Source organism: Myxine glutinosa, chromosome 3 (assembly GCF_964187855.1).
Source record: "Myxine glutinosa chromosome 3, kmMyxGlut1.1, whole genome shotgun sequence".
Taxonomy (NCBI): Eukaryota; Metazoa; Chordata; class Myxini; order Myxiniformes; family Myxinidae; genus Myxine; species Myxine glutinosa.
This window is the reverse complement of record NC_136263.1, coordinates 37,620,119-37,638,714: the sequence shown is the minus strand read 5'-3', so window position 1 is coordinate 37,638,714 and position 18,596 is coordinate 37,620,119. Positions and strand designations below refer to the sequence as shown.

At 48.1% G+C, this 18,596-nt stretch overlaps 1 protein-coding gene across 3 annotated transcripts in view; it reads right to left on the bottom strand.

Moving 5' to 3' along the window:
* Nucleotides 1-16,282: 16,282 nt before the first annotated feature.
* SUPV3L1 (Suv3 like RNA helicase) overlaps nt 16,283-18,596 on the bottom strand; it is a 60,176-nt gene continuing 57,862 nt past the window's right edge. For all 3 annotated transcript variants that reach the window (XM_068111043.2, XM_068111044.2, XM_068111045.2), the window contains 3 exons: nt 18,347-18,523; nt 17,747-17,895; nt 16,283-17,574 (listed from right to left, as the gene is read on the bottom strand). In XM_068111043.2, coding sequence (XP_067967144.2) covers nt 16,662-17,574; nt 17,747-17,895; nt 18,347-18,523 — 1,239 coding nt within the window. In that variant the 3' untranslated portion in view covers nt 16,283-16,661. The remainder of the gene's footprint in view (nt 17,575-17,746; nt 17,896-18,346; nt 18,524-18,596) is intronic.

Below are 18,596 nucleotides of genomic sequence, written 5' to 3'. Positions count from 1 at the left end.
TCCCTTCTATCTCATGCCTCCACCCCCCCCCCCAACCTTCTACTGTCCCATGCCCCCCCTCAAACAACCCCTCACTCTGCCTCATCCCTTCACCACCAAACCTTTCATCCTCCTCATCCTTCCCTTTCTTGGAACTCTTCTGTAATCTCTGACACACTATCAACTGCTCTCCCTACCTCCCCCTCTCATCCGTCATCTTACCCTACGCCTCCCCTCCCCTGTCCTGCACCCGATGCTCCCCCTCTCTCTTCTTTAACGGTATGGACCTCAAACATACGGGGCCTTCGCTCAAACCTGACTGATCTCTCCATACAGGTTGCTTCTGACAATCCAGACTTGATCTGCTTAACAGAGACTTTCCTCCTTCAAGATGTCTCTGATTCCTCAATATCTCTTCCTGGTTACTCCCTCTTCCGGTATGATAGACCTGAGCCTCGTCCTGGTGGTGGGGTGGCTATCTTTATCAAAAACTCTCTTCCTCATTCTCCTTGCACTGCCCTCTCTCCTCCTCACCCCCAGGAGTACCTCTGGCTACGGCTTCCTCTCCGCTCCCACCTTTTATTCATATGTGTTCTGTACCGTCCCCCAAACAGTGATGACTCAATTTACATTTCACTCTCTGACAACATGGACTAACTTCTATCCACTCATCCCAACTCTCTCTTCCTCATATGTGGTGACTTCAACTGTCATCATGCCACCTGGTTGGGTGTGGGTTCCTCTCTCACCAGTCATGGCACCTCAGCAAAGGACTTCTGTGACTCACTGGGATTGACACAATCTGTCAATTTCCCGACCCGGATCTCAGCCAATGGAGTTTCTTCTCTTCTAGATTTGGTTATGACAAACTTCCCTGCTAATGTCTGCTGCTCTTCTTCTGTTCCAATCGGTTCTTCTGATCATGTGCTTGTCAAAGTGGACATCTCTCTGGCCATTCTCAGAGAGCCTCCTCAGCGTCGAAGAGTCTGGCATTACACTCAGGCTGACTGGGACGGGCTACAAGCAGCCATCAATCGTCTGGATTGGTCTCCCATCTCCACTGCCTCTGACATCAATTCTTCCTGGGAATTCTTCCAAAGCAAACTGATCTCTCTCATGCACAGATTTATCCCATCTCGTCTTCAGTTGTCTCACCCTTCCTCCCGTCCATGGTACACCGAATCTTGTGGTGAGGCAGTTGCCCTGAAACAACTTGCCTTTGCCTCTTGGAAGGCTAATCCAACTGAAGGCAATCTCAGTTCCTTCCATCAAGCTCGGAACAAGTGTGTGTCTACCCTCAGGAGTGCCAGGAAGCACTATCTCTCCTCACTCAAGAACGAACTCTCAAACCTGTCTCCTTCCTCCAAATCCTGGTGGCGTCTGGTCAAATCCGTTTCTGGTGTTTGTTCCCCCTCCATCCCCTCCCTTACCTCAAATGGCCACACAGTTGACATCGCACGTGACAAAGCCGAATGCCTCAACTCTGTGTTTGCCTCAAAATCTTTAGTCCCAAACCCATCTCTCTCTGTTCCCACCTTTCCCAGTCGAACCCAACTGCTCCTGGACTCTGTGTCCTTCTCTCCTGACAAGGTGGAGGAGTTTTTGTCTAACCTCGACTCTGATTCTGCAACTGGACCAGACGGCATCAGCCCACGGGTCCTAAAATCCTGCTCTGCCGCTCTATCTCACCCTCTCTCTGTTATTTTCACCCTATCTTTTGCTCAAGGTCATCTGCCAGCATCCTGGAAATCAGCAAACATTACCGCTTTACACAAAAAAGGTGCAAAAACAGATCCTTTTAACTACAGACCAATCAGCCTGCTCCCAATTATCAGCAAAGTCATGGAATCCATCATTGCTTCGGATATGAAATCTTTCCTCTTCTCCAATGGCTTGATCTCTGATCATCAATTTGGATTCAGACCAGGTCACTCTACTCTGCACATGCTGCTTCTCCTGTCTCAACAATGGATGGAGGTCCTCAATGCCAAACAGGAAATCAGAGCTGTCTCCCTCGACATATCACGTGCCTTCGATACGGTCTGGCACCCAGCTCTGCTCACCAAACTCTACTCCTATGGTATCCATGGAAATCTCCATGCATGGCTTGCGGACTTCCTCTCTGGTCGTAGTCAACGTGTGGCCCTGAATGGATTTCTCTCATCTCCCCTTCCTGTTCAGGCTGGAGTTCCCCAAGGCAGTGTGCTGGGCCCTGTGCTTTTTCTGGTCTTTATCAATGATCTCTCCGACTCTCTGGAAAATCCTCTCTATCTCTTTGCTGATGACTCCACTCTCTGCCGCTCCATCCCTCTTCCCTCAGATCGGCAATCTGCAGCCTCCTCACTCTCTGAAGACCTGGACAAAATCACAGACTGGTCAAACAAGTGGAACATGTCTTTCAATCCTGACGAATCTCACACTCTTACTATGTCTCTCCGAAAAGATCGACTGGACAACCTCCCATCTACTTTCTCAACAATCCTCTCCAAGAAGTTCTGTCGCTCAAGCTTTTGGGTCTCACTATCTGCCATGATCTTTCTTGGGAAAACCACATTTCCAAGCTGGCCTGCAAAGCCAGTCGCCGACTGGGCATCCTCCGTCATGCGAAGTCCTTCCTAGGCACACCTGAGCTCCTCACCACATACAAGGCTTTCATCCGCAGCTCAATGGAATACTGTTCTCCCCTATGGGCTGGTGCTCCTGCCTCACACCTAGCTCGGCTTCACGCTGTTGAAACCAAAGCTTTCAGAATCATTGGAATCTCCCGCGATGAAGCTATCTCTGAGGGCCTTTCACTCAGTCACCGCAGGCAGGTAGGTGGTCTTTCTGTCTTCTACCGACTCCTCTCCAGCCTTGCTCCCCCAGCTCTCTCTGTGCTCTGTCCCCCAAATATTCCTACAGGTCGCACAAGATCTGCCAGCAAGCCTCTGATGGTTAAACTGCCAAAATCTCGGCTCTCTGCTCACCTTCACTCCTTCATTCCCCTTTCTCCCGCCTCTGGAACAAACTCCCACACTGCCTTCAATCCCACTCCTCCCTCCAGGTCTTTAAAACGGCTGTTCACCACCATCTCTTATCTTCCCCCATCCAAAACCTTGATCTTTTCTACCCCCACTAATTCACCCCAGATCCACCTTGGTTGTAATTCCAACTTCTTTCCTGGTAGTCCTGGCAGTGTCCATATGTTTTATGCCTCTCCCACCCCCTTTCCCATGCCTCCCCCCCAAAGCCGTCTCCCTCCCACAGATCTCTCGATGTCTCCATGTCTCTCGGTTCCTGCTCTCAAATGTTGTGTTTGTGTCCTTCCCCTTCTCTCCCCATCTTGTCTACCGCTCCCGATGCTTTTTGTTTTATGTGTCGGTTTGTCGGTTTGTCTTTCTGTGTGATAAATGTTCGCTCCTTCACGAGCCTCGATCTTGTATACAAAAAAAAAAAAAAGAGGTCGTCCGTGAAAGCAGTGTTCATCATCATCGAAGGAAAGGAGTGACTGCTTGTCAAGATTGTTTCTTATTGACTGAATTTTATTGTGAAAGAAATGCAGGAAGCATCAGGGTAGTTCGTTTTGAGGAAATACAGTGGGAAGAACGTATTTATTTTTGGTGGCAAACAGGCGGTTAGTAATGCTGAACAGTTGCTTGCAGGAGGAGCTCGTAGTAATCCGATCAGAAATATATGACGTTTTTGCTTTCAGAATGATTTTCATGACGAGTCTTTTAGCTATGTTATACAACTGTTTATGGACTGTGAGGCCAGTCTTCAGCCACTGTCTCTCGGCACATCGTCGTTCCTTTTTGGCAGCCCTGACTTCGTCGCTGACTGCGCTGAACCACGGAGTACTCCTGCGTCTGGGAACGGCGCGCCGCGTCGCTGGAGCATGACAGTCCAACGCTGTGCGGAGGCAACAGTCGAGGTCTTCTGCAGTGACATAGGAACGGCCAGAGAGACGGGTGCGAAGGTCCTCTTTAAAGGCGGAACGGTCGATGGCACGAATGTTGCGGGCAGTGATGAAGGTGGGCTGAAGACGAGGAACAGCAATACTCAGGTGGCTGGTGACACAGAAGTGGTCTGAGGTGATAGCACAGGTCACTGACATGGACTGCACCAACTGATCATCGCATCTGTGCACTAACTAATCCAGGATGTGTCCTTTAACGTGTGTAGGTTGGGAGACAGACTGAGACAGACTAAAAGTAGAAAGGAGGTCAATGATCTTTGAAGTGAAAGGATGTTGTGGTTGGTCGTAGTGGACGTTGAAATCTCCAAGAATCAAGACGAAACCAGGAAGAGTATTGCAATGGTCGAGCAGATTAGGAAGCTGGGTCACGAACATAGAGTCAGTAAGCTTGTTTTTCCGGTTAGGTGGAGGTCGGTAGAGGCAGAAGAAATGAAGAGTGTTTTCTGACAGAGTGAAGGTGACATGGGCTAGCTCGTAGGATGAATGGTCGAACGAAAAAGTCATGGTGAAGGAGACAAAGGGAGAGAAGTTGTCTCTGTAAATAACAGCCACGCCCCCACCCCTAGAGGAGCGAGGAAATGACTGCAGAGTGTATCCAAGTGGGGTGAGATCAGCACATCTCGCTTCGTCGCCAATGGGTCGGAGCCAAGTTTCGGTCAAAAACTGCCTTGGCATAAACTGCCTTGACATATTCCATCTGCCTTGACAAAAGAGATAATTTTCATAATCAAATTATGTTTCTATTTTATTTTACGGATTCTCTGGATATTCGATCCCATCCACATGAAACTATCTATTTCCAGACAGGCACACTGTCGGTGTCAACAATCTTTTAAGATTTACACACACAAAAAAAAAAAAACACAAACATTGACACACAAACAACACACACACACACACATGCATTATGTATATTTGTTTGCGTTGGAACCATTATTTGCAGATCAAGATGGGTGTCAATTTTATTTCAATTTCATAAAATTTGTCCTTTAATTTTAGAAACGCTAATACACAAACAGACAAAACAAAATTTTCTTAGAAAACCCCTATAATGTCACATTTAAATTACCCTTTCGGTTCCCAACACAATTTATCCAAATTTTTCGGTTCCCACACATTCACATGTCAGTCGACCACTGACCTATCAATCATGCAAAACAATAGTCCGAAATTCCCACGTGATCATCATGTGACTCTTGTCGCTTGGTTTCCAAAAAAATTTGCAAAGCAATTGTTCCAAACTTTGTAAATTCAAAAATTGTTTTGCCCAAAATGCTCCCTGAACCCACATTTATATTTGGCAAATATGAGACTTCCAGAATTAACTCTATTCCTGGATCTTTTAATTCTATGTTCCAAAAAGTATCCAATTTCGGCATTTGATCAATTAATTTGCTAACAAGCAAAAAATGAATCATTCTTGCTCCAAAAACTTTTCAGACACAAGAAGCATCGACAGTTACTCATGTTGGTCTAGTGATCTAATCTGTTGAGGCCAGTCGTCATTTGGGATCTGCAGCAATGAAGGCCAAAGCGTTATCTGAGGTACCGGTAAGCACTGGTACCCTTGATCTTGGTTTGCCCTATGAACTAGTCTTCCTATTTGAATATGGACAACGTCGTTTCCAGTGTCCCATATTTCCACACTTAAAACACCTGGCCTCGTCATTAGATCTCTGATTTTCCCTCGGATCATAAGAAAATTCTCTGTACTGTTCTTTTGGGGGAGACAAATGGGAATCAGATGGGACAACTGTCACTTTTATTCCTACATTCAAGGGCAGTTGTGCATTTATCTCCTCCAATGCATCCTGTATCCTTTTGAGTGCAAGTTATAGGTCCGTTATCCTTTCTTGCTGTTCCCATTTCCTGGATTCAACATCCCAATGATGGAATGCAAGCCAGTCTACCATTAGATTCTGTCTCTTCCTGGCTTTCAATTCTTGTCCTAATCTCTCCAATCGACTTCGCTCAAATGTACCATCTCTTGGAAACTCCTTAGCATGTCCCTTTGTCCACAAATACCAATTCTCAACCTCCCTAATGGCCTCTACACCATAACGGTCGTACATATAATATGTACAAGTACCTTTTCGTAGAATATCTGGTTCAACTTTTGTACCCTGACAGGCCCCATTCCCCATTCTGCCTGTGTGTGAATAACACTCAGTATTCACTCAATGTACCAGGTAAATTACTAGGATCTGCACTTTGGAATACACCTGTATATGCTATCCACCATGTGTACTGTAAATACAATCTATTGAGGTTTGTTCCACCTTTTACAGAGTAGCATTGGATGCGTTTTTGCCAGGCTTACTCCTATAAGCTCCACTCGTACTTCCAGGAAAGATCTCTCCACCTGTTCAATCGGTGATTTCCAGAGAGTCTCTCTCACCTGTGGCTTTTCCACAACCCAATCTCACAGATCGGTATTGCAGATGAGCCAAATGGGTCAGTATCAAATGGGTGAATCAGCAGGTATCCCGTTCTGTTGAGGGGGAATCACACAATGGTAACCACATATAAAGGTAAAAGTTTAATAGGCCGGGACGTGCAGTGTTGTGGATTTGAGAATTGTGTTTTTTTTGTGTGAAAATATCACCCTCCGTAGTGTAAAGGTCAAAAGGTCGTCCTCGTAGTTACTCCATCGCATCACGTAGCAAATCATAGATCTCCCTGTTCAGTAGTTATCTCCTTATTATGTGTATTAGTTTAAGGCTCTGTTCCCACTAGTTGACACTGCATTGCACCGAATTGACATAAGATAGATCCCTCCGACGCCCCCATGGCATCTTCGAAGTGCCAGTAACTTTGGGTGGGGTTATTGGCACCACCTTCACCCCAAACTCCATTACGCACGCGGTCAAGTTGGGGAAGAAAGGCGTGTCTCCGCCGATCATCATCAAAGGTGGAGCAAAAGAGCCCGTGCCAGCCAACCGGCACTGCAGTGAGCGGCCCGGTAGGCGTGCCCTTGTAGCCCGCAGCTTGATCTCGGGGAGGGCAATAAAAAGGGCGACGGAGGGACTGCTAAAAGAGATGAGTGAGGGGGGCGCACGGAGCAGTTGAGTGAAGGAGGAGCTGAGAGTTGAGCTTTGACGTGCAGTTTTCGACCCGCTGCGGCGAAGCAACGCGACCGTGCGACCCAGATTGCGGAGGATCGGCGGCCGCTCACCTCGAGCCTTGCCGTTTACACGGACCGGACCCGCATCCTCCCCGCCTTGTGATCCCGCCTCGTCCGTCCAGCCATCTCTCTGGTCCGAGCTGAACCTTCCTCCCTTTCCAGCCATTCGTGCCTGCCTTCATTTCCCATTCGTGTGAGTCTGTCTTTGTTTGTTCTGTCCTGGGTTTTTAAGTAAGACTGCCATAGGTAAGCTAGCGTTGCACTGTGTCCTTCTGGTCCGTCCCTCTTTCTGTAATTATTTTCTTATTCTTCCTTCTTCCTTGGTTTCTTTGATTGTGTAAATAGTAATTAGTAAATAAATCATATTTGTATTTCCCACCTTTGTTCTGCTTCTTCTTCACATTCGGTCGTTTTAGTGATTTCCCTCATTGAAAACCTGTGGCGCGATTTTGGCCAACGTTCAAGAATCGGGTCTAGTCCTTGTTAATAGTTCGTGCCGCGGTTGCTAAAACCGCTCGGCAATTAACATCTGTCCGCGGTACGAACGAGGTTGTGCACCTGCCCTCTTCGGGGGTAGCTGTGCAGCGTCAGGAGTGGAGACGGCCAGTGAAAATAGAAGGGGGGATTAACCCCCCCCCCCCCCCCCCCAAGGGGAGTGCCGTACTCTGGTGCCGTAACGATATATATATATATATATATATATATATATATATATATATATATATATATATATATATATATATATATATATATATATATATATTGTTGCGGTTTTGAGAACCCACACATATAACATCATTAAAGGTTAAAGGTTGCACCCCATAGATAGGCCACAAGCAACACGTAGGTCACCATAGGACGTCAGTTATTTCATAGTCTGTGTTTAGATGAGGCCATTTTCCAATAGTTGCATCAATCAAATAAGAGTAGGCCCTTCCGTTCATTTTGGCAGCCTCCCTTCCAAGCGACGCCATTAAGCGCGTTCCAGTCTGTGCCCCATGGCCCTTCCCAATTTGTTACGCGCCTTTGTCAGCAGCGTTCGAAACCAGCCCAGAAACCCACGAGGTAAGGCCCGAAAAGGGGGCGGAGGGCCAGGAAGGAGGTGCGGCCACGTCACCCAGCCAACAAGGCGGGGCCAGTAAGCCATAACCAGCCAACCAGGGCTGGAGTGGGATCGCCTGACAGGCGTGGTTTTGGGCTTCGAGAGCGTTCGCTGACTTATGTTATAAAAGCGCGCACGCAAAGCCCTTTGAGAGGACTCTCGTAGGAAGCTTGTGCTAAGAGAACTGTGCACAGAAGACGTGTTTTTTTTTTGTTTTTTTTGTTTTTTTTTGTATACAAGATCGAGGCTCGTGAAAGAGCTAACATTAATCACACAAAAAGACAAACCGACACACAAAACACAAAAAACAAGGGGAGCGGCAGACAAGATGGGGAGAGAGGGGGAAGGACACAAAAGAGAGGGGGAAGAGGGGGAAGGACACAAACACAACATTTGAGAGCAGGGACATCGGGAGGACTTGGGGGGAGGTGGGAGAGGATTAAAACATATGAACACTGCAAGGACTCTGGGGTGAATTACCGGGGGTAGAAAAGATCAAGGTTTTCGATGGGGGACGATAAGAGATGGTGGTGAACAGCTGTTTTAAAGACCTGGAGGGAGGAGTGGGATTGAAGGGGGTGGGGGAGTTTGTTCCAGAGGCGGGAGAAAGGGGAATGAAAGAGTGAAGGTGAGCAGAGAGCCTAGACTTTGGCAGTTTAACCATAAGAGGGTTGCAGGCAGATCTTGTGCGACCTGAAGGAATATTGGGGGGACAGAGCACAGAGAGAGCTGGGGGAGCAAGGCCGGAGAGGAGTCGGTAGAAGACAGAAAGACCACCAACCTGCCTGCGGTGAGTGAGTGAAAGGCCCTCGGTGTTGACTACATCGCAGGAGATTCCAATGATTCTGAAAGCTTTGGCCTCAACAGCGTGAAGCCGAGCAAGGTGTGAGGCAGGAGCACCAGCCCAGAGGGGGGAACAGTATTCCATTGAGCTGCGGATGAAAGCCTTGTATGTGGTGAGGAGCTCAGGTGTGCCAAGGAAGGACTTCGCACGACGGAGGATGCCCAGTCGGCGACTGGCTTTGGAGGCCAGCTTGGAAATGTGGTTTTCCCAAGAAAGATCATGGCAGATAGTGAGACCCAAAAGCTTGAGCGACAGAACTTCTTGGAGAGGATTGTTGAGAAAGTAGATGGGAGCGTTGTCCAGTCGGTCCTTTCGGAGAGACATTGTAAGAGTGTGAGATTTGTCAGGATTGAAAGACATGTTCCACTTGTTTGACCAGTCTGTGATTTTGTCCAGGTCTGCAGAGAGTGAGGAGGCTGCAGACTGCCGATCTGAGGGATGAGGAATGGAGCGACAGAGAGTAGAGTCGTCAGCAAAGAGATAGAGAGGATTTTCAAGAGAGTCAGAGAGATCATTGATGAAGACCAGAAAAAGCACAGGGCCCAGAACACTACCTTGGGGAACTCCAGCCTGAACAGGAAGAGGAGATGAGAGAAACCCATTCAGGGCCACACGTTGACTACGACCAGAGAGGAAGTCCACCAGCCATGCGTGGAGATTTCCATGTATACCAAAGGAGGAGAGTTTGGAGAGCAGAGCAGGGTGCCAGACCGTATCGAAGGCACGTGAAATGTCAAGGGAGACAGCTCTAATTTCCTGTTTGGCGTTGAGGACCTCCATCCATTGTTGAGAAAGCAGAAGCAGCATGTCCAGAGTAGAGTGACCAGGTCTGAAACCAAATTGATGATCAGAGATCAAGCCATTGGAGAAGAGGAAAGATTTAATATCTGAAGCAATGATGGATTCCATGACTTTGCTGATAATTGGGAGAAGGCTGATTGGTCTGTAGTTGCTGGGATCTGTTTTTGCACCTTTTTTGTGCAAAGCGGTGATGTTGGCTGATTTCCAAGCAGATGGCAGATGACCTTGAGCAAAAGAGAGGGTGAAGAGAACAGAAAGAGGGAGTGAAAAAGCAGAAGAACATGATTTTAGGACCCGTGGGCTGATGCCGTCAGGACCAGTTGCAGAATCAGAGTCGAGGGTTGACAGAAACTTTTCCACCTTGTCAGGAGGAAAGGACACAGAGTCCAGGAGCAGCTTGGTACGACTGGGTACGGTGGGTACAGAGAGGGATGGGTTTGGGACACAAGATTTAGAGGCAAACACAGAGTTGAGGCATTCAGCTTTTTCACGTGCGGAGTCAGCCGTTAAGCCGTTTGAGGTGAGGGAGGGGATGGAGGGGGAACAAACACCAGAAACAGATTTGACCAGACGCCACCAGGATTTGGAAGAGGGAGACAGATAAGAGAGTTCGGTCTTGAGAATGGTGAGATATTGTTTCCTGGCTCTCCTGAGGGTGGACACACACTTGTTTCGGGCTTTGTGAAAGGAAATGAGATTTCCTTCCGTTGGATTTGCTTTCCAGGAGACGAAAGCAAGTTGTTTCAGGGCAACAGCCTCACCACAAGATTCCGTGTACCATGGACGGGAGGAAGGGTATGACAACTGAAGACGAGATGGTATAAATCTGTGCATGAGAGAGAGCAATTTACTTTGAAAGAATTCCCAGGATGAGTTGATGTCAGAGGCGGTAGAGATGGGAGACCAGTCCAGATGATTGATGGCTGCTTGAAGACCGTGCCAGTTGGCCTGAGTGAAATGCCAGACTCCTGAGCCTGAAATGCCTGAGTGAAATGAAATGCCTGAGTGAAATGACTTATCGTAGTTGGAAGGACTTGTTGGGAGGTTGGCTTGTGATAAGAACTTACGGAGCAGCGCTCATTACCGAAGACTGAAGCCAAGCATTGGTATTACAAAGGACGCGCTGTGGCAACCCGCTGTACGAAGGGCGAGTGCGCGGCACGCATTGCCAAGAATCGCAGCGTCCAGGACATTGGGGAGGGGGCGCTTGGGGCGAGTAAGACCGGTAGCGCCAGTACAAAAGCGCCGGTACACAAATTACGTACGCCGATAGCCCACGCTTACCTTCCCCCGTCATTATAATTGTCCGCTCGCGTTACACTACGTGGAGAGCTGCCTGCCGGGTTTCGTCTGCTGGACCGGAGCCGGACTGGAGCCTGGACACCATCGCCGGACCTTCCACTCTAACATATGCATCCCCGTGTGCGTCCGGAGTCTGAGACCGAATCTGAGAGCGATCGGGCCCGTGTCCAGGGAATAGAGTAAGACTGTCTAAGGCTGCCCTGTGTACTTTTCCTTCCTCTTTCTTTCTTGTACATTCTTTCGTTTCCTCTTCTTCTTTGTACATTTGTAATAAATTGCCCTGTTCTTTCTGAGTTCTCCTTAATCCGATCGTCCTAGTCTTTTCTCCATTGGGTAAACGTGGCACGATCGGAACCGCTAGAATCGGGTCTAGTCTTGGTTAACAGCTCGGGTCGCGGATTGCTATCCACTCGGCAATATTCCAACAATATCCGTGTTTCGGGTGGGAGTTATTCCCTTGCTTTACGGTCGGTGGTAGTAATTAGGTAATAGGACTAAAACTCGACCAACAACCCTATTTACCACCGACCGGAAGGAACGTTATAACCCCTAGGGTCGCGTCGGCCAGATCAAAGACAAGGGGATTAACCCTTCTCTTGATAAGGGGAGAGCCGACGTCGGAGATCCGTAACAATTGGAGTCAGGAGTTGGGATTTGGAACCTGGGACTAAATTTTTTAGACCAAATTTTGGACACCAATTTTGCATATTGGCCGTAACAATTGGTGTCTGGGAGTGGGATTTGGGACCCGAACCAAATTTTTTATCTGTTGGATAAATTTGGTCAAAATTACGAGCGGCCGAAATTTTATTAGAAAACCAAATTAAATCGTGCCATGGATAGCCAAGGCGATCGGATGCCGTTGGGGGTAGAAGAGGAGGAAGGGTTAGAGGCAATCCAGGACCCCTGGGAAGAATTGGGAAAAGAGGGGAACATTGATAAGGGTGCGGCAGCTGGCAAAGAAAATGGCGGCGCCGCGCCCGCTGTACCGTTTAATGACATGCAGTTATTCATGGCTCTATTTAAGAAGGACATGAAAAAAATGGGGGATATGGACATGTAATCCTATATGGACACCATCATGGCACAAATGAGGGCCTTTATTGTCAGGTCGGGTGAGGACACGAAAGAACTAAAGAATAAAATGAGGGAAATGGGTAATAAATCCACCCAAGAAATGAAAGATGGGTTATTGGGGTAGGAAATTAAAATGGACGCCCAAAGTAACGAATACATCGGGGGAATAAAAAAGATGGGGAAAGACATAGACCGCAGGTCGAGCGGGAAAGGCACAATGGTATGCGACGGGGTAGCGCGGCTTGAGGAACGCGGGGAAAGTGAGGCTGGGCAAAGCGCAGTTACGTGGACTGGTATAGAAATCGCGACACGGGGTATGGGAAAGCCGACGACCGCCGAAGTAGAAGGGAAAATTTTATTAGCGCCAGCGGTCGTCGAGGAAAAAGAAATTAAAGAAAAAGAAATAGTTGAAATCGGGGTTAAGAAGACGGTGGACTCAGAAAAGCAATCGCGGGAGGAAAATATGGAAACTGTGCAAAGTCCGTGTTCGCATCATGATGCCGTACTTCCTACACAAAATGAAAGTTTGCAGCTGCATGAGGAGAAAAGGATCCCGAAGGTAAGCCGGGCTGTATATGGCGCGAAAAGGTTTGGCGCAAAAGGATTTTTCGCGCGCTTGGGATCCCGGTGTCACCCGGGCGCTTGTGGAAGGTCCGTGGTGCGCTGTATGAAAGAGAATGGCGCGCGTGTGCGAACGGCGCCGAAGCGCGAGGGTATGATGGTATGTGAGTGGGAGGAGTGTGAAACAGAGGGTGGAACGACGTGCGACACAGAGTGTGGGATGGATGAGGAGAGTGTGCGGGAATGCACACCAGAGTTGGTTGTGGAGAGTGTGTGGGGATGCACACCAGAGCGCTTGAGTGGGTGTACGTAACGGAGAAGTGTGCGCAAGAGAGTGCACGGGAGGAGTGCGTGGAAGAAAGGTGTGTAACAGAGGAGTGTGTGATAAAGGAGTGTATGGAGATGCCTCGATGTGTGAGTGTAGAACGGGTCGCGAGGTGTGGATGGGAGAATGTGACTCGAGCATCGACGCTGACCGGGGCAGCGCTTTGGCCGACGTATAGCCGACGCGAGCTCTCGGGGCGTGGTGCGTTTTGTGTGCTGCGGGGGCCGGCGGGGATCGTTGCCGCGGCACTCTCGCAAGGAGCGCCGTGCACGATTCCTGCCGGGCTCCACCCTGTATGGTCGGTGCCGCGTCGTAGCGGCGACCGGCACGATTCCGGGGGAGAAAGGCCAGGTCAGACCTTCGCCCCCTGGCGGGGGCGGTGTTCCGACCGGGGGAGGTTGGGTCATCGGGCCGGAGACCGAAAGGCTCCGCGCCGGGATGGCGCCTGGAACCTCGGCCCGAGTATGCCTCCTCCCCAGAATCGAAAATGCCGGACGGACCCAACCAACAGGAGACTGACCATCCGCACACATGGCTCGGTTTTTTGAAGCCGAGCTGTGGAAATGTATTCCCGCACGAGAGGCTCGAGAGTAGTGGACATTTGGTAGTAGTAATGATAGCGAATGGTAGTTGTACCATTCAATTGGGGCAAAGGAGCAGTAGTTTATGGGGTTGGCAGTGAGAACTAGCCAGGGTGGGCGAGGATAATTGTTAGGGACTTAGAGATTACCATAGGAGACTTGAGATTTAAGTAGTGACATTTGGACAGGGAGAGGGGACGTAGAGAGATTAGGTGGATGATAATGACGAGGGATGTGCTTAGTGTAAAAGGATGACAGGGGAAGCACGAGTATTAGGGGAAATAGCTCGTCAGATGATGCTGTGTGTGTGTAATTGTGGGAACCACCGTGTGCATGGGCTTGAAATGAGGCATTGTGAATGAGAGTCTTGGTGATGCTGGTGAGCAAATGAGGAATTGAGAGGCAATGCTCGTGAATGATGTGTGTGTGTGAAAGTGTATGAGTGGAGTATTGAGGATGTGTGTCATTGTGTATTGAGTGATTGCCTTGCATAGGGTGCAAGTGAATAAATGGTCTGGAATAAATGGTCTGGAATAAATGGTGTGGAGTGAGTAGTGTGGAATTAGTGGTGTGGAGTGCATGGTGCGAGGGAGTGAATGGGGGAAGGATGGACCCCTTCACGAGTACCCGGGGCGGGTAGTTTAAAGTTAGGTAGAGGCAGTAGGTAAATTGTTGGATATTGACATCTGTGGTGCGAGTAGTAGCAAGTTGTTGCTTTGAGGGGTGCATGAGTGTGTGGAATGGCTGGGCGTGTGGTTTAATTGGTACGTATGGTTAAATGAGCACTCCGCCACTGGTAGTCTGTTGGCCAGGTGAGGCAGTAGGTAGGCTCTGGGAGCCGGTTAGGTTAGTTGTGAGTGGGGCCCGAGGATCCAAGGGAAGGACCCGGGTTGCCCGATGCCAAGGTGGGCATAGAGGGGGTAAGTGCCAGGGAGGGCCTTCCCCAGTTAGGTAGTCGCGAGGAGCAGGCAAGCTCGGGAGGCAGCTTCAGTGGCGGAGGTGCGCAGGTAGGTAGACCTGCTAGTAGAGCCACACGACCCAGCCCCGAAATTGTGCGAGGGCACAGTATAGAAAAAATGGGGGAGTGAGACCCCAAATTGGGAGAGCACCACAGTATGGTCAATGGGAATTGGTTGTTAGAACCACATAGGGTAAAGATGGCCAAAGGATTGGCAGGGCAAGACCCCGGGTAGTGTAAAGAGAGTTAATGTCATTTAGAAGATAGTTAGGAAGAAAATCTCTTCGCACCATCCGCACTCATTCACCGAGGTGATAGGACTCCACACCAGGTTTTGGCAAATGTTTGGAATGTAAGACGCATCTTGACGTGGGTGTGACATTGTGTTTATTCCATCCCTTCCTTCTTGGGAGGGATTGGTGACGAATTTGGTTTAGGGGAGATATGGGGGACGAGACAGTAGAGACGGATTTGTAAATTGTGTACATACGGGGGAGGGCAAGGGTAGTGTAGATTGACATGGGGGGTGACGAACAAGTAGGAACGAGCTTTCTCAGCTCGCTCTCCCACGCCCTCCATGTCGCATTGCCTTGTTTTGATGTGTACCCTTGCGCCCTTGCCCCCCGCTAATCTCTGCTTTGTCTTCCTTCCCCACTCATGGACCTATGGTTTTTTGTGCGAGGGAAGTGTGCAGGTGCCCAGAGCGGTGTGGCCGCACTCTTGCTGCCTGCACCCCGCTGCCTGCCTGCACTGATACACCATATGGACCACACGTTCTGTGGCCTGGCACCTATGGACCACACGTTCTGTGACCTGGCACCTATTGCTGGGACAGACCATTGCTGCCAGCAGTATCTGGCTTGCGGACCACTGTTTTAAGTGGCATCGACGCCATGCAGGCAGACCACCTGAGTTGGCCCTGCTGGCCATAAATAAAAAAGCGGACGCGGTTTGTGCCCTTTTTATTAATTCATCCATCAAGTAAGAAGATCAAGCCAAGATCCATCGGCCCAGCGGTCAAGTCAAGGACAAGACATCATCCTTTATAACTTTGAAATGTTTTTGGTGCATTGGTGATAGTGTTTTTCATGCATTTTTAAAATTATGGTGCATTTATTGTGCATATGGGTGTATGGTGTATCGGTGCAGTGCATTGCAATTGGCATTTCCTCTTCTCAAAATCTCTCTTCTTTTTCCCACAAAAGACAGGTCCTGGGTTGTAGTGTAAATAATAGTAGTCTTGTAAATAATGGTCAGCCACTAGCTTAAATGTTTAGTTTGAGAATAATTCTGTAATTCGGTTAATTGTGGGCGTGAGTCAGTTAGGTAGGACGCAACGCAGCAGCTGGGACATATCGAGTGTTAAAACTGTCGCACTCAGGGTAGTAGGTTAAAAGTAGAGGGTAACTACACCTAAGTGTCACACTAATTAAAAGGTAGCCCTCCCCCACCACCCCTCCCCTCCATAGTCCTCATTGAGCGCAGATTTTGATGTTGTCAATACACCTTCGTTCGGCATCAGATAGGAAGCTTGTGGGGAAGTTTCATCAAACTTTGGTGTTTGGTTCAAGCGATAATGACTGAAGTAGTGGGGGGAGGAAGGGGGGTTACCGTGCCTTCCCATCGACGCGTCGCTATCATAAATTACCCAAAAGTAGATTTTAAACATTAAATCTAATTTAAAAATGAATTTATTTTTACATAAACCACAGCAAAATAAGGCCATAAACAATGCCTGCAGGAAGGTTGCCGCTCTAATGAAAAAAAAAACAAAAAAAAACAGGCTTCATTATCCCATGTTGATGTGATGCATAATAATTTGGCAAACCCACAGTTGTTCCGATTTATACAGTAAGGTTTCAACCCAAAACACCGCTTTATAAATACAGGCGTCACAAATATGTAAGGGATGGAAGAAAACAGGTGGACAAAAGGTTTTAGGCTTTAAATTTATATTTGCTAGATTTGAGACCAATCATCAAATTTGCTTTCTTAAAAGTTTTTCTTTGTTCAAAAGAAAATGCAACAGTCCACCTCACACAGAGGATTCCCTTATTGCCCAGATGGCTGAGAATAAGTACATTCAGCATCTTCTTTCCTCCACTCATCTTCAACCTCAGCATCTTCTTTCCTCCACTCATCTTCAACCTCAGCATCTTCTTTCCTCCACTCATCTTCAACATCAGCATCTTCTTTTCTCCGCTCATCTTCAACATCAGCATCTTCTTTCCTCTGCTCATCTTCAACCTCAGCATCTTTTTTCCTCCTCTCATCTTCAACCTCAGCATCTTCTTTCCTCCCCTCATCTTCAACCTCAGCATCTTCTTTCCTCCACTCATCTTCAACCTCAGCATCTTCTTTCCTCCACTCATCTTCAACCTCAGCATCATCTGTTGGCTTTGTGTCCCTTTTTCCCTCTTCATCCACATTGGGCAAATCTCTTCTTTCATCAGTTACTCTTTCCCACTCATTACTGTCCCATTCTGTCCCTTTCCGTATATTCCTCTCAGTCTCCTTGTTGCTCCAGTTCTTGGGCTGTGGGTTACCTGCAACTGTATGGTCTTTATAAGGTGCTAGGTTAATACCACTTGTCTCCTTTATGCCCATCCACTCCTTTTGCAATTGCTTCAGCATTGCTGGTGTTAGGAGGCCCTTTGCCACAAGTTGCTCTGTGAGTGAAGAAGGAAGTTTCTGCGATATTGTGGTGTCACATTCAGGCCTATCCTGTGAGGATGAATTCTTCCGAGGTGCATCAGTTTTTCTGGTGACCAGTTGTTTCTCCATTGCCTTCTTCCCTTGCAATGTGACCAATTCCATGGTACCTAGTATCTGTGGACTAGTAGAAGTATCCATAGCATGAATTAGGCACGTGATGCGTTTAACGCCCTCCTGCACGATCTCGTCCAATCGTTTCTGGATGATGCGCACTGGCTCTGGGTCGATAAACATGTCTGGAAAGCGGTAGCTGTTCGGAAAAGGAAGGGAACAAGAGTTAATTCCTCAAAGTTTGAAACCCGATTGTTAAGTGGTAAGGAAATACAAAGTGAACATATACATCCAAAGAATAACTAAAGAGAGGCAAGCAAAGATATTTCCAGCTTCCTAGGCTGACGAGTATCTTCACTGCTGGTGCTCACCTGAACCACAAGTACAGATCACAAACATCATGCACAGCCTCAAGATGTGCCAGGTCACGAATGTTGTGAGGTGAAGAAACAGGCCAGCCTACTAGGCGGCACAGCCAAGAGTAGGTGAGTGGTTCGTTTCGACTGTATTGACGTGCAAACTGCAGCACATGGAAAAATGCATGCAATCCACTGAACAGGAAACACAGAACATCCTCATCAATAGACCACAAAATCCCACAGCAACTTTGTACAACTCGAATTACCTCCACCACCAAAGGTGGACAGAGATTATGTATTGACCCCTGTTTGTTAGTCTGTCTGTTTGTGAGCAGGATATCTCAAAAAGTTGTGGACTGATTCGGACGAAACTTGGTTATGAAAGTTATGACAAAACGAAGTGGATACGTTGGGTATGTGATTCAGATCCGGTCTATCAGTAAGATACAAAACATAAATTGTTCATCCTGGCGGAGGAATGCACTCTACCGAGTGCCGTTTTAGTTGAACAAATGGATTTCCACCAGGAAATTTTAAACGTTCATCAAACAAAGAAATTCATCAAATAGAAGAAAAAGTGCACAGCAACATTGAGTTCTATGATTATGGTACCTTGAGGAAGGAAGTGCAGAGGAATGGCTGCTTGCGGTTGATGGGTGCTGTGCAAAATACATAACGTACACGAAGGTTCAGAGGAATGTGTTGAATCATCTCAGCGAGAAACTTAAAATCGTCGACATTGCACACGAAGAACCGACCGTCCACTTGCGCCAGGTTCACGAAGATGTCCTGCCGAGCATAAGCCATCAATAGACCTGAATGTCTATTTCAACAAAATGTGGAAAAGCTTCCTCAAAGCAAA